This window comes from Sorex araneus, chromosome 5 (assembly GCF_027595985.1).
Source record: "Sorex araneus isolate mSorAra2 chromosome 5, mSorAra2.pri, whole genome shotgun sequence".
NCBI lineage: Eukaryota > Metazoa > Chordata > Mammalia > Eulipotyphla > Soricidae > Sorex > Sorex araneus.
The window spans coordinates 19,246,302-19,261,087 of NC_073306.1; the positions used below are offsets into that span (position 1 = coordinate 19,246,302).

The 14,786-nt window shown below is 47.6% G+C and overlaps 1 protein-coding gene across 6 annotated transcripts in view; it reads left to right on the plus strand.

Annotated features, from left to right (window-relative positions):
* DAB1 (DAB adaptor protein 1) overlaps positions 1-14,786 on the plus strand; it is a 1,237,060-nt gene that overhangs the window by 1,161,463 nt on the left and 60,811 nt on the right. For all 6 annotated transcript variants that reach the window (XM_055138597.1, XM_055138598.1, XM_055138599.1 and 3 more), the window contains 5 exons: positions 1,189-1,320; positions 1,918-2,037; positions 2,509-2,547; positions 3,896-3,961; positions 13,830-13,889. In XM_055138597.1, coding sequence (XP_054994572.1) covers positions 1,189-1,320; positions 1,918-2,037; positions 2,509-2,547; positions 3,896-3,961; positions 13,830-13,889 — 417 coding nt within the window. The remainder of the gene's footprint in view (positions 1-1,188; positions 1,321-1,917; positions 2,038-2,508; positions 2,548-3,895; positions 3,962-13,829; positions 13,890-14,786) is intronic.

The following is a 14,786-nucleotide window of genomic DNA, read 5'->3' on the forward strand; positions in this document are numbered from 1 at the left end:
CAATACTCTCGGTAGCTTGCCAGGCTCTTGAGAGGGGCAGAGGAATCGAACATGGGTTGGCCACGTGAAAGGCAAACACCCTATCGCTCCAGCCCCTGGTCAAGTCAGGAACTTGATTTCAGAGTTTTCAGTTGCTAATCAACAATCCCACAGGAATTGGATTCAATGACTGTGGGCCAGGTGCTAGGGTGGTAGAGACAGGGAAACTGAGCTTGTTTGGGAAGATATACCAGGAATGGGCAAAAAGATCAGAGAAGATATCCATGTAGCTGGGAAGGTAGATCCCACAGTCATTTCGTCTCAGTAGAAACTAAAGTCCCATGAAAACACTTGAAGGAATTAGATCTGCAGGGAGAAGAAAAGCATGTGTAGTTCTGGAGGAGGTTTCAGAAAAGAATTCTGTCCTTTCAATGGCCTTCGCAAGAGCAATGGGTTTCAGGAAAGTGATTAACAAGCAACCATGGCAGCAACTGGAGAGGGGGTACAGAGGGCAAGGTGTTTGGGCCAACACAGGTTCAATCCCTGGCTCCACAGATGGTCTTCCAGTCCCCACCTTGAGCAGCCTTGGGTGTGGGTCCCAAAACCAAATAAATAAAAGTTCGTGCAGAGAGAGGGGACCATCCTTTGAAAGCCCAAGAGAAGGGGCCTTTGGGCCAAAGAGAGCATCATTCTTTCTCTGGGACTCCCTGTCACTGTCTTTTGGAAAATCATCACCCAGCAAACCTGTGGATCTCAAATTGAGAGGGGAAGCCCTGGGGCGGTACAAAGGGCATCATCCAACTAGGCAGACAGGCACTCTGGGTACATGAGTGTTCCATCTCCAGCCAGACCCCAAACTGGGCAGTGTACCTAGCAAAGATTTTGCAGCTGCCTGCACACTGCGGCACTGAGTGGCACTGAGGTCTCTGGCGAGCTGCAGAAGACTCCACACTGCCACAGACACTCGCTCGCCTGCTCACTCCACATGTGAGTAGTCCTGTTTCTCGCTCCCCTCCAGCCGATGACCCAGGGAAGGAAGCCCCGACCCTCAGAGGCACACGGGACTCTTTCTCCTTCCATCTGGACCAGACACAGCGCATCAAAGCCCCTTAGCCCTATTAAACACGTTGCTGAAACACTGCTTCTTATTGATCATCAGCTTGAAGGGAAAGTCCCCTGAAATACCCTCTTCCTTTTTCTCTCCGACAGGCCCTCCAGCACCATCATGCTGTTCACGAAATCTCCTACATCGCGAAGGACATCACAGATCACCGGGCCTTTGGCTACGTTTGTGGGAAGGAAGGGAATCACAGATTCGTGGCCATCAAAACAGCTCAGGCAGTGAGTGTTCCCTCCCAGGAAATGACCCATGAAACCATGGGGGCATGGCACTGTCACTTGATGGGTGTTGATATCGGTCCCACTGCGGTTGGGACCAAGTGATGCCCCTAATCAGGCTGCCTTCTAGAAAGGATAAACAGCCTTGGAGAAATGGAAGAAGCCCACACCCGAGCTCCGCTGCTGTGGCTTCTAATGGATATTTTGTAAGGACTAATTATTTTCCTTTCTGATTAAGCTGGATGGAGACACAGTGTACAAATAGGTTTCCTCGTGTTCGAGCCTCATTTAAAAAGAAAATAAGAGAAAACAAATAGCTCTTTTGCAACGGGCCTCCTCTAATTTTATTGTATTCGAAATTACTAATAAATAAAAGCAATGTCTTTTATGCTTATGATTATTATGAATTTGCAAATATAATTAGTTGAAGAAATGAACTTTAGCCCAGATGCAATTTGCTAAACCAATATAAACAAGGTGGAATTAATTAAAAATGGAATGCTTTCAGTGTAATCGAAAAAGGAAGGGCAAAACCAAACAGCACTCAGGGAGGCCCTGCGCTGTCCTCTGATTAATGCACTTTATGCTTTTGTGCTCCAGGCTGAACCTGTTATTCTGGACTTGAGAGATCTCTTTCAACTTATTTACGAGCTGAAGCAAAGGGAAGAATTGGAAAAAAAGGCACAAAAGGATAAGCAGTGTGAACAAGCTGTGTATCAGGTAGACCTGTGAATTTTTTCTCCCTATCCCCCCACCCCCTTACCTAGGAAGATGAGGGACTGAAAATGAACAGATGTGGAAACTGACAGTCAGAGCTTTTCCTCCCACTGCCAGTTAGAAATAAACAAAGATGAAAGGTTCCTGTGTAAATTACAGGCGCGGGGAGCTCAGCCATTAGAAATGATCCCTTATTCTCTGAAATTCCAGACTTGTCAGAGAAAGCGAACTCTTGAATCCTGGGGAAGGTATCGGGGCAGGAGAACTTAAGAAACACAATTGCTTTTACTATTGCGGGAGGACGGTGGCTAGGAGGGTTTTGATTTTTTTCCTTCCCCACTGTGTATCTTCTGTCTTCATAGTCCACTCGACTGTCCTACACAGAGCCAGTTTCTTTACTGTCCTATAATTCCTGAATGCTGCCTCACATCTCTTTCTTTATATCCTCTGCTTTTCACCCTCACTCTGCTGTAGACAATTCTGGAAGAGGATGTGGAAGATCCCGTATACCAGGTAATTTCTGAAACTGGCTGGGGCTTTAGGCTCAGGAGCACTGAGTCTGTCAGACCTTAGGGAGAGTCCGCTGGCTGCGGAGACTGGACGGAGCCCAGAAGCGAAGGGGAAGGGCTGCCAGTCCCTGTGGGACTACATCGCTGTGCAAAAGAACAGAAATTTGGCATCAGCTACCAGGGCCTTAGAGCTGCCCTTGTCCCATCTATCCCCTGCTGCTGCCCCTCTCCACTTATTGTAAAAGTTTCAGCCCCTGACTCGAATGTATTCAAGACTCTCTTGAATATTCTGAGCTCATTAGAGAGGCTGAATAATGAGGTGGTTTCCTGACTTCAAAGGGCAGTTTGCAAGCTTTAGAGGGATTATAAAGACAGGTTCCTCTGGCCCCTGGTGGGCCAGGCTGCCTTCCATGGGCTGGCCTGACTCAGGCCACAGGGACCGGGGGAGGAGACAGGAAATTCTTACTGCCATCCCAGCTGGCCCCAAGCTTTCCAGCCTTCTCCAGACTCTGCAAGGCAACTGCCTGGGCATGTGGGATGATGTCTCTTTTGCATCTTTTGGATAGAGAAAAAAGAGAGAGAGAAGGTGTCTCCCTCATGGATGTACACCCAAGAAGACACAATACAACTAGCCACAAAAAAAAAAAAAACCCAGGGATATTATATATGTAAATGTGTCTTTTTATCCCACCCAGAAAGCTGGCACCATGTTGACAGATGCATTTTACAAGCTAATAGAGTATAAGGGAAGGATGTAGCATCTCTAGCAGCCTGCCCTTGACTCAGAATGCTGAGGGCTGGTCTCTGCTTACAATAAGCACGGAGCCCCTGGCTAAGCAGCTGCAGAGGATGGAGAACGTTCTCCTGCTTGAGTGACCCTGCCCTTTAGTTTGAAACATGCATGTGGAGTCTTGAGAATGGAGAATGGAAAAAGAGGGCGGCGTTGATGGGGTGATGCTAGTATGGAGCTTCTCAGTGTTGCTGAGTTGTTGCCTCAGAACCCTTGGTCTTAGGAGAAATAGCCGTGGCCCCTGGCAAGTGAAGTGGCTGAGGTGCCAGGCAGCTGCTCTCAGCAGTGCCAGCACTCAGGACGAGAAGCCAGGGCCAAAGAGGTGAGGTTCCAGGGAGACCCATGAGGGCCCCATGTAGGCCCACCGCTGGTCCGTGGACAGGCAGGAGCCCTCTGGGCACCAGGCATCTGCACCAACCCAGCGTCTCTTGAAGGGGTTTTCTCTTGCACCTGTTTCTTTAATACTCACTGTGATGTATATCTTGAATTCCAACTGCTATTTTTTTCCTCTCTCTTTCCCCCCCTCTCTCTTATCTTGCTTCTCTGGCTGCTCCTGTAATAGTACATTGTGTTTGAGGCTGGACATGAGCCCATCCGTGATCCTGAAACAGAAGAAAACATTTATCAGGTATAACCCGACCCCCCCCCTCCATTTCCTGCTGTCCCACACCCTGGAGTGCGTGGGAGCCCCACAGAGTAGGGGGCTTCCACCCTGACCCATGTGGCTCACTTGCCCATGCCTGACTTGGGCAACGACCTCTGGGGACAGGGACACCTCTCCTCCCTGTGATTGTCCACCAGTCCTCATGCCTTTATGTCAAATGCGTGATGACCAGCTGAGTACCGTGTTTTTTACTTTTAATGAATTTAACTACTTTTGTTTGATTTGAAAATCAAACCTTCCATTCATTAATCCTTTTGGGGGAGGGAGGTCCTTCCTTATTTGTAAGTTTTGTCAGGCTCTTTCACGTCTCAAAAGAATGTGATGGTCAAATTTCTTAAAACTGAAATCCAGATTCAGAAAGGATGTTGGAAAAACAGCATAGGAAAAACTAACTGAATTAGAAACAAAGAGATCTTGAGATACTTCTGCTTCCCAGAGGAAAGTAAATTAATACTTTTCAACATCTACTTCTTCCAGAAATCCTGAACATAATTTTTGAAACTCACTTAATTCTCTCCAAGGTGCCCGTAAGTGCTATTTTGATACAACTCTTACCAGGGGAAAGTGATACTCAGAGATGCTGGGTTTCTTCCTTGGGCCGTACAAATGCTTAGAACTGAGATCAAACCCCTTCCATGTGCAAAGGCAAAGCTCCTCTTCCCTGTGCTGCCCTTTCAAAGAGTTTGAATAATCACAGCCCAGCAACACATCAAATAAATACAATGCCTTCAAATTTTTCATTAATTAGAATTTTAGTCCCCATTTGAAATAAAAACATTATGGGAAAAGAAAAAAATGTACTTAATAAGTGCCTTTAGTTTTCTTAATTTACTGAGTTGTGTGGTCTGTTATTCTGCCTTGGGCATGTATTACTTGTGCAGTAAAAGCAAAACATGCTTTGCATTTCCATCAAATACTCAGAATTCTAAATGTCCCAAGTAGAACATTAATTCCTAACACTCGAGTTTAGAGCAGCCCTACGAAATAATAATATAAACTCCAGTCCTTACACTGGATCCATCTGGATTGAATTCCAGAGTCAGTTTTTGTTTCAGCCCATCCTTGCGACAGTTCTTTTTTTACACAGGGAAGTTGCCCATGTGACCCATTTCAAAGTCAGCCTTGCGGGGCTGGAGAGATAGGTCAAGGGTAAAACGCTTTGCCTTGCATGCAGTCAAGTAATCCTAGAGCACTGCAGGGTAGGGTGCCAAAACCAAATAAGAAATAAGTATAGGGGCTGGAGAGATAGCACAGCAGGTAGGGTGTTTGCCTTGCACGTGGCTGACCCGGGTTCAATTCCCAGCATCCCATATGGTCCCCTGAGCACTGCCAGGGGTAATTCCTGAGTGCAGAGCCAGGAGTGACCCCTGTGCATCGCTGGGTGTGACCCAAAAACCAAAAAAAAAAAAGAAAGAAAGAAGTATATACATAATTAATAACTGAAATAAGAATAATTATTAACTGAAGTAAAAATAATACATAATTATTAATAATAACAAAAAGTCGTCCCTTTCGTGTAAGAATCAGAGGCCTGAGGATCCATTGTCATCCTTCTGGAGAACAGCTCCTTTGAAAGTACCAGGAAGCTCTTCCTCATAGGAGAGGATTTAATTAGCCTTTGCAGGATCAGAAGTTTCTGACTTAGCTGCCGTTGTTGGGGTCTGTGTGGCCTGTGGAGGGCTGCGGCTCCCCACTCCCCACCCCAAGTGCTAGAAGAAAATGACTGATGCCCTGACTTATAGTTCTGGCCCTGGGGTCTGCTTCCTTCCACTGAGTGCCAGGGACTTCGGAGCAGAACAGTCTCCCTGACAGCCAGAGTGGAACCGTTCTTCCCTGCCCACCCTAGTTGGCGGGAGCCTTTGAAAGGGAAGCACCATCCAGGTCACAGGCTGAGAGTCCAGCTCCTGGAGTGAAATCTTGAACAAGTCACCACGGGGACCCTCATGGACCTTATCAGGCTTATTTGCTCCTCTGGGTCTCAATTACTCTTAAGAGCACAGGAGCAGATGAGTCAGTGGTGCTGGAAGTCTCTGGGGCTGGGTCCTTCTCTGGCCCTCTAGGATGGTGAATCCTGAAAGAGGATGTTGTCTTGCTTTGCAGAGTGACTTGACTCTTAGGTCTGTTTTGAGAACAGCACAGCGGTAGGGCGTTTGCCTTCCACGCAGCTGACCCAGGTTCGATTCTTCCACCCCTCTCAGAGAGCCTGGCAAGCTACTGAGAGTATCTCGCCCACACAGCAGAGCCTGGCAAGCTACCCATGGCATGTTCGATATATTTGATATGCCAAAAACAGTAACAAGTCTCACAATGGATACGTTACTGGTGCCCGCTCGAACAAATTGATGAGCAATGGGATGACAGTGACAGTGAAAGTGACAGTGATGTGTATATATTTGTGCATATAATATATTCTATAACATATACTTATATATAGGGCTGGAGCGATAGCACAGCGGTTGGGCTTTCGCCTTTCACGCAGCCAACCCGTGTTCGATTCCTCCGCCCCTCTCAGAGAGCCCGGCAAGCTACTGAGAGTATGGAGCCCACACGGCAGAGCCTGGCAAGCTACCCATGCGTATTGGATATGCCAAAAACAGTAACAATAAGTCAACAATAATGAGAGACGTTACTGGTGCCCGCTCGAACAAATCGATGAGTGACGGGATGACAGTGACAGTGATACTTATATATATGTATATATATTTTTGAGGGCCTGACACAGATTTACTCAGGATCAATTCCCAGCTCCGTGCTTGGGGCACACAGGGTACTCCGTGCTTGGGGTACCTTGTGGTACTGGGGATCAAATGTGGGACTCGTGCATGCAAAGCCTGCTCTCAATCTGTTGAGCTTTCTCCCCCAGCCCTAGAGAACTCTGAGCACATACAGGTTGTGGGCCAGCTCTGTGAAGGGGGTGTTCCTCGTGTATCTCTCTCACGGGCCCCTCTCTGTGGCTTGACACAGTATCCCCAAAGTGAGTTTCAGGGGAGATAAGGTATCTTGCTGGAGTCACAGAGTGAGCTAAATTCTCCCTGACCTCTGTAAATCCTCAGGCTTTTTTTTTTTTTTAGCTCAGAATTGCCGGATTCTGAGTTTCACAATTAGATTCTGTGTGTGTTTCAAGTTCCTATCTAAAAATCACACTTGTCTTAACAGTCCTGGCCTCAGGATCTGCCCATCAGTTCCTCCTTAACAGGAAGATACCATTTAAGAGAATGAATATTTTATTGCCCTCTGTTGAAAAGGCCCCTGGTCCTTTTTCTTTTCAACTGATTGGCAGTTAGCTGAACTTCAATTTGCTTAACAAGAGATAAGCTCTTGGGTCTAAAGATAAGGCTGGGTTTTATGAACTGCTATTAGGGACCAGATTTTTTTCTTCCCTTTCTTTTTTTCCTTCCCCTAACCTCCTACAGAGCTCCATGGCTGTTCTTTTCTTAGTGGGCTGTGATGCTTCTTATTTTTTGCTTTTGGAGCCACACCCAACAATATCAGGGTTTACTCCTGGCTCTTTAATTGGGGTTTATTCCTGATGGTGGGGGTGGTGCATGGGGGACCATATGGGTGCCTCGGATTAAACCGGACCTTTGTGTGTAACCACACAACCGGGGGACACTGAAGATAGTAGTATATCCATTCTTCTGTGAACATATCAAAACATAAAAACTTAGAATTTACAAGTTTCGTTTATTGGAGGCTAAGGATTTACTAGATACTGTTCTCAATTTAGCAAATTTTGAAATGTTATTATTTAAAACAAGTAGAAATTAAACAGAATTTTTTTTTTACTTTTGTTAAAAAAATCAGCAATATAATGACACTTTTTTTTGGTAAAATGCTACTTATTCAACACAACACAATCAAGATGAATGACATGATAATGAAACCTTTATCAAGTCATTTTATTTGATCTGTGGCACTGGATTTTGATCCTCAGCACTGAAAAATAAACGAATAAAACGCATCCAATAAAAGGATACAAGGTACCTAGGAACTTTTGTATTATGCTGCTATTGATAGAGTATTGGCCATGAGCTTGAATTATAAGGCATTCTCTTCTGAGTGCCTGAAATTTCATAATGTAACATTATAGTACCTTCTGGTAGATTTCTTATTTCCAAAAAAAATGAGGAATTTACAGTAGAAAACCTATTGGCTCGAGGAAGATGGCTGGAAGGGCTGGAACACATGCTGCTTCACTAATGGGAGACCCCAACCAGTCCTGCACACTGAGCTCTCCCTTCAGCACCACTGGCAGTGCTCCCCTAAGCTGCAGGAGCAAATTTGAAAATCCAAAATGGCTGAAAATATGATTTTTTTGCCTCTAATAAAAATATTAGAGAACTGGAGCAATAACACAGCGGGTAGGGCCTTTGCCTTACACGCAGCCGACCTGGGTTCAATTCCTCCACTCCTCTCAAAGAGCCCGGCAAGCTACTGAGAGTATCCTGCCCACACAGCAGAGCCTGGAGAGCTACCCGAGGCGTATTCGATGTGCCAAAAACAGTAACAACAAGTCTCACAATGGAGACGTTACTGGAGCCCGCTTGAGCAAATTGATGAACAATGGGAAGACAGTGCTACAGTGCTTTGTGTGTTTTATTTAGGCTGACATGATCTAAGCCTTAGGGGCTGGGAAGGAGAGAAGGGAAATTCTCATTACCATCCCACCTGGGAAGAGGGAGCTTATACGCCACTACTTAGAGGGCCAAAGCAACCAACCAGGGAAACTGAGGTTCAGAAAACAGGGTGGCCTCTAAGTTTCCACAGTGAGGGCTATGATTGCCAACAGGATCTTTCACTTGGGCTGACCACAGAGCCAGTATCACTCTGCCAGACTGTGCTTGACCCACAAGGCAGGCGTGAGAACCAGAATCAGGTTCTTTCTGGCCGGCTTTGTCTCTCAAGCACTTGAATCTGTGTTGTACCCTCAGTGCACATGCACGCACACACACACACACACACACACACACACACACACACACACAGTGAATGCCTGATGCTTAGGCATTTCTTGCATGACTGGTATTTACAGATGGGGAAACCAGGCAAACTAGACACCCACTTTGCCCACTGAAGCTCGCAGGCAGGTAAGGGGTAGGCGTGTGCTTAGGCAGCCCAGGCTCTGGCCACTCCCACCTCAACAAAAGCCTGTTTTGTTTTTTTGTTTTGTTTTGTTTTTTTAGCACAGTTCCCTTTTCCAACCCTCCAGCAAGCCAAGGAAGTCTCCTAATTCAGGTTCCTTATCCATTCTGCTCTTCATGGCCCCGGGCAGTGCCCAGGGCTTGGAGCCTAATACATTACTGGTTCCTGGCAACTTTTACTTTTTTCTTCTCAGAGCACTTTTACGCTTTATTATTTTATTTTATTATTAATAAATCACCATGACATACAGACACAAACTTATGAACTTTTATGTTTGCATTTCAGTCATACAGTGATCGGTTACCCATCCCTAAACCAGTGCCCATTCTCCTCCACCAGTGTTCCCAGTATCCCTCCCCACCACCCCCACCCCATCCCCCACCACCCGGCCTCTGCAGCAGGGCATTTCCTTTTGTTCTTTCTCCTTTTGGGTGTTGGTGGTTTGCAATAGTGGTATTGAGTGACTATAGTGTTCCATCTCTAGTCTACTTTCCATACGCACGTATCTTCAAACCTAAGGAGTCCTCCCAACATCCTTTACCTGGTATTCCCTTCCCTATCTGAGATAAGGACCAGGAGGTCTGCTCTGTGACTTGGAAACCAGCCTCACATGCTGGGGGGAAAGGCAACTTTTACTTTTTGGTGAAAGAATGCAGCAGCTGTCCATCCTACTGAACAGAGAGGAAGACTCTGGGCAGGTCTGAAGAGATGGGGCAGAGCTCCCCAAAGGATGTCCTAGATGAGGCTCCTCTTGAAGGACAAACTGGCTGACTGCTCTCCCACCCCCAGCAGAGCCCAGGGAAAGCTCTTTCAATTATGCGCGGCTGGGGATTACGCATCCCACCGCCTCAGCTCCATTTGCAGGGATAATTGAGAGTCAGCTGCGCTTCAACTTGCTAAGTGGCCGGAGTGAGCTGTGAATTAGGAGGAACAGCAATGCTGTTTGTTTGGCTCGGGAAGGAGTGAGCCAGTGAACAGAGGAGTGAAGACTTGTAATTTATCGGTCTTCATTAACCAGGACTCTGCGGACATTCTTACAGGGCTCCTTTTGGGGAGGGGAGGGTCAGTTATCAGGAGCAAAGAAATGGCATCTTCCTCTGACTAGCCCAGGCTGAGGGTTGCGAGAGCAGCTCAGTAAGTGCCTTTCCTGCACAGCCACCATCACACGGGATGCTGTGTTCTGCCAGCCTGTGAGTGCGCTCCCACGAGCACCAAATATAATGGCCAAGACAAAGAGGCTCCCAGGATATCAATGAAAACAGGGGCAAGATGGTGTTAGGTGCCTTAGTGACTGAAAGACAACTGCCGGGGCTCCCAGCTTCCTGACTGTAGGGACCCTCCACCCCACAGGCCATTTCCCCCTATGCCATATGGGGCCAGTTGTCCTCACCCATAGACTTGTTCCAAGGATGACAGAAGACTGTGTGTCAAACCCGGGTGTTTAGAGAGGCGCCCTGTCCACGTGTCCTATACCTTTCAGCTCCAACTGTTAGTTGCCGATGCCATGTTGGTTGGGGTAGCCAGAAAGCACTGGCTCTTTTGATCACTCATAAGCCTTCGGTTTTGTTTTATTTGGGTGCCACACCCAGCTGTGCACAAGGCTTGCTCTGGGCTCTGGGCTCAGGGGATGAAACCACGGTCAGCAGCGTGTGAGACAAATGCGTTACTCGTTGTATCATCACTCTGGCACCACACCTAAGCAGTTATCAAAGTCTCTACATCTCTCCAGCCCACTTTCTGCTACTTAAAGATTGTGAGATAGACTTCTTAGGGTTGGAAGGATTCCTAAGTTAAACAAGTGAGAGTGGAGATGGTATAGTGTCTAAAGAGCTGGTGCTGAGTTTTTAAGATGTGGTTCTTGGTTTTTTTTTTTTTTTTTTTTTTTTTTGCTTTTTGGGTCACATCCAGCGATGCACAGGGGTCACTCCTGGCTCTGCACTCAGGAATTACCCCTGGCAGTGCTCAGGGGACCATATGGGATGCTGGAAATTGAACCCAGGTCGGCCGTGTGCAAAGCAAACGCCCTACCCGCTGTACTATCTCTCCAGCCCAAGATGTGGTTCTTAACATGTGGAGCCTAAAAGATATTTTTCTGGGGCCCAATGAGATGCTACAGGGGTAAGGCCTCACCTGCGGCTGATCCTTGTTATAACCTCAGCATCACATAGGGTTTCCCAAACTCTACCAGCAGTGAACCCTGTGCACCAAGCTTTGAGCACAACTAGGTTTGGCCACAAATAAAACAAAATAGCAAGGTAGTTCTTTTTCTTGTCCTTCATTCTTCCCTACATCTGCCCAGGTACATTTACACTGTGCCCTGCCCACACTTAAAAGCTCCCCCATCCAAAGGACTGAAGAATAAATTATCAGACAAGAGTGACATAAACACAGCCCCTCCCCCACTTCCATGCAAGGGGGTCTAACAGGGTTAGCTACTGGTCAGAAAAGCTAATGGCCACTTAGAGTCCAGGATGCTTCAGGGCTAAGCCCTGGGTAGATTCATATCCAAGAAAGTCAGTATTGTTGATATTATAAATTGTGTTTGTCATTCAGGGCCCAGGGCGATAGTTCAGGGGTCAGAGAGCCAATTTCAGCTCCCAGAACTCATGGCCCCCAGAGCTTTGCTGGGTGTCATTCTGCTGACTCCTGAGCACTTCCAGATGGCCCTGGAGGCAACAGTACCACTGAACCCAAGGAGCACTACATTACTGGGGCCAAATATTGCTGGGAATGTCCCCCGGCACTCTGAGAAACCTGGAAGATGTCACATATTATTACCAAGAGAAATTATCCTTGTAATAGTCTATATTAAGCAGCTTCTGCGGAACATGGTTTATGTTTGAAATACCTCATTTAGGGTTTGAGTTTTAGCATGATGATGTGTAAATTTGAGATTCTAATCTTATTTTGCAAGGAGTGTTAATGGGAAGGACATGAAAAAACTAGGAGTACCAGATAAAAATAGGTGACAACAGGATTTCCAACTCAGTGTTTGGGAATATTGTATGTAATATCTCAATTGCACAGTGGGTAGGGCGTTTGCCTTGCACACGGCCCACACATGATTGATTCCTCCGTCCCTCTTGGAGAGCCTGGCAAGCTACCAAGAGTATCCCGCCCACAGGCACAGAAGAGCCTGGAAGGCTACCCATGGTGTATTTGATATGCCAAAAACAGTAACAACAAGCCTCACGATGGAGACGTTACTGGCACCCACTCGAGCAAATCGACGAACAACGAGATGACAGTGACAGTGAATATTCTATAGTGTTAGGATGCTACTAGGTTTTGTTATTTTTCTCATTTGATGCAGTCATCTGGGTGAGACACAGAGCCTGTACTATTCAGTTTATAGTAGGGAAGCTCAGAGGTGCTATTGGGAGATTACAGTTGTTATATAATGTCTTGGCCCACTTAGACCAGGTGGTTGAGAAAGAGGAGAGAAGGAGGAATAAGGTGATAATCACTATATCACTGTCCTCCCTGTTGCTCATCGATTTCCTCGAGCAGGCACCAGTAACGTCTCTACTGTGAGACTTGTTACTATTTTTGCATATCGAATATGCCATGGGGAGCTTGACACGCTCTGCTGTGCAGGTAGGATACTCTCGGTAGCTTGCCAGGCTCTCCAAGAGGGATGGAGGAATAGAACCTGGGTCGGCTGCGTGCAAGGCAAATGCCCTACCCGCTGTGTTATGGCTACAGCCTAAGGTGATGATACTTGTTATAAATGAGAGACATTGGGTCTACGACACTGGCCAAAAATCTGGTTCACATGTGGACACACCAGGTTTGATCACCAGTATCACATGGTCCTCCAGCACCACAGGGAATGATCCTGAAGCGTCAAGCCAGGATTCTACCCTGAGACCAGCAGGTGTGCCTCCAAAAATCAAAACTAAAGAGATCAAAATTAATCTGAGAGCAATGTTCTGCATTCTATTCCCATCCTTTTGAGTTCACTTGTGAGCTCCTTTCTTGGTGAAAACCCTTGGTCTGGGGCAGTTGACTTGCACCTGATTCCAGCAGGAAGTCTCTGTTCTAGAACTTTCCCAATTGCTCTATTTTCTATAGCTTCAGTCTCTGCCCGGGCATTTAGCAGTGTGAACTCAGCTGCGAAGTTTTGGGTTTTTTCATTATAGTCTCCAAAGTTAACATTTCTTTTGTTAAGTAGTAAGGCACCATGATTTACATAATTATTTATAGTTGAGTTTCAGGAGTATAATATCCCAACGCCAACCTCACCACCAGTGTTGACTTGTCACCACCAGTGTCCCCAGGTTCACTCCCACAAAGTATTTTTAAGCACTTAGAAAATTCAGAGCAGACTGTCCTCTTGGACTTTGTCCTGATCCTGGTGAAATAAAGGTCACTTTCCCAGCCCCTGGTTTCTGGGGGTCTGCAGCTTCCGGTCTGTGCCTTTGTGGGCCTCGAAGCTCTGTATCTGCTCAGAGATTTCCACTCCTCCGCGCTTCCTCCTGAGAAGGATGCTTCCCTGTTCTCGAAGACCCCAAGGGCTCCCCTGCAGCTCCCCACCTCCAGTCCTCACACACACACACACACACACACACACACACACACACACACACACACAGCTCACCAGCTGGGCGTCCAAATGGGTGACTGTGCCCTCTGGAGGTAGAGGGGCAGCAAACATGCGATGACAGTGTACACTCTGCTTCTCCCACAGGTTCCCACCAGCCAAAAGAAGGAAGGTGTTTATGACGTGCCCAAAAGTCAACCTGTAAGTGTAAGTATCAGTCCTCCCTGCCACCAGAGATGCCTGCAGTCAAGGAACGGGTTCTCCAGCCCCGTGTCACCACCAGAGAGCCTTGGGTGGGGCAGCGAACTGGGGGAACAGGAAGTGGGGAGGCAGGAGTGGTAGGACCAAGGCCCAGGACAGCGGATCACTGAGGGGAGTATCAGTCCGCCCATCATCATCTCCCAGAGCCTCAAGTGTTGAGGAGCACTGGGAGCCGTCTCCACTGATCGCACCTGGTCAAGGTAGGTGCCCGGGTCCCCACCAAATGAGCTGTGCTTCTCATCTGAATGGACTTGCCAGGCTCCAGAGGGACGGTCGAGGGGTGGCTCAGAGCCTGGCAGTGCGCTAAGAGCAGCACATCGTGAAGGACCACGCAAGTGAATGGGCCGACAAAGGCCACCAGGGTCCACTGCCTCTGCAGGTGGCGCTCCTGGAAACTGGAGGTGACAAGGCTGACTCCCAACCCTGTGGTCAGGCCCCGCCTCCCCCAGCAACAGGGCAGCCTGGATCCACGGGTAGGACCTCTGTGTAGCATCTGGAAGGGAACCTTTGTTTGTCATTCTGAAGCCAGAAAGGCTCTTGACCACTGTCACAGCCTGTGGCGTAAGCAGCCAGGAGCCACGTGAGCCATCCCACCCCCTAGGCCCATGCTGTGTGGGAGCATGCAGACTTGGAAGCCTTGTGGCCCTCAAGAACCCTGACTCTGCCTAGTCTCCCTGCAGCGGTGCGTGGGCTCCAGCCTGTGTAGGAGCATGTGACACTGTGGCTCAGGGGCATTGAAGCCCCTTTCCCCAGCTGCTGTCAAAGGACCTGGAAAGGTCAGACTTGGAGAAAAGACACCATAAAAGGGGTGTGGGAGGTCTGGGGGCTTTGTGCCAGAGGGTG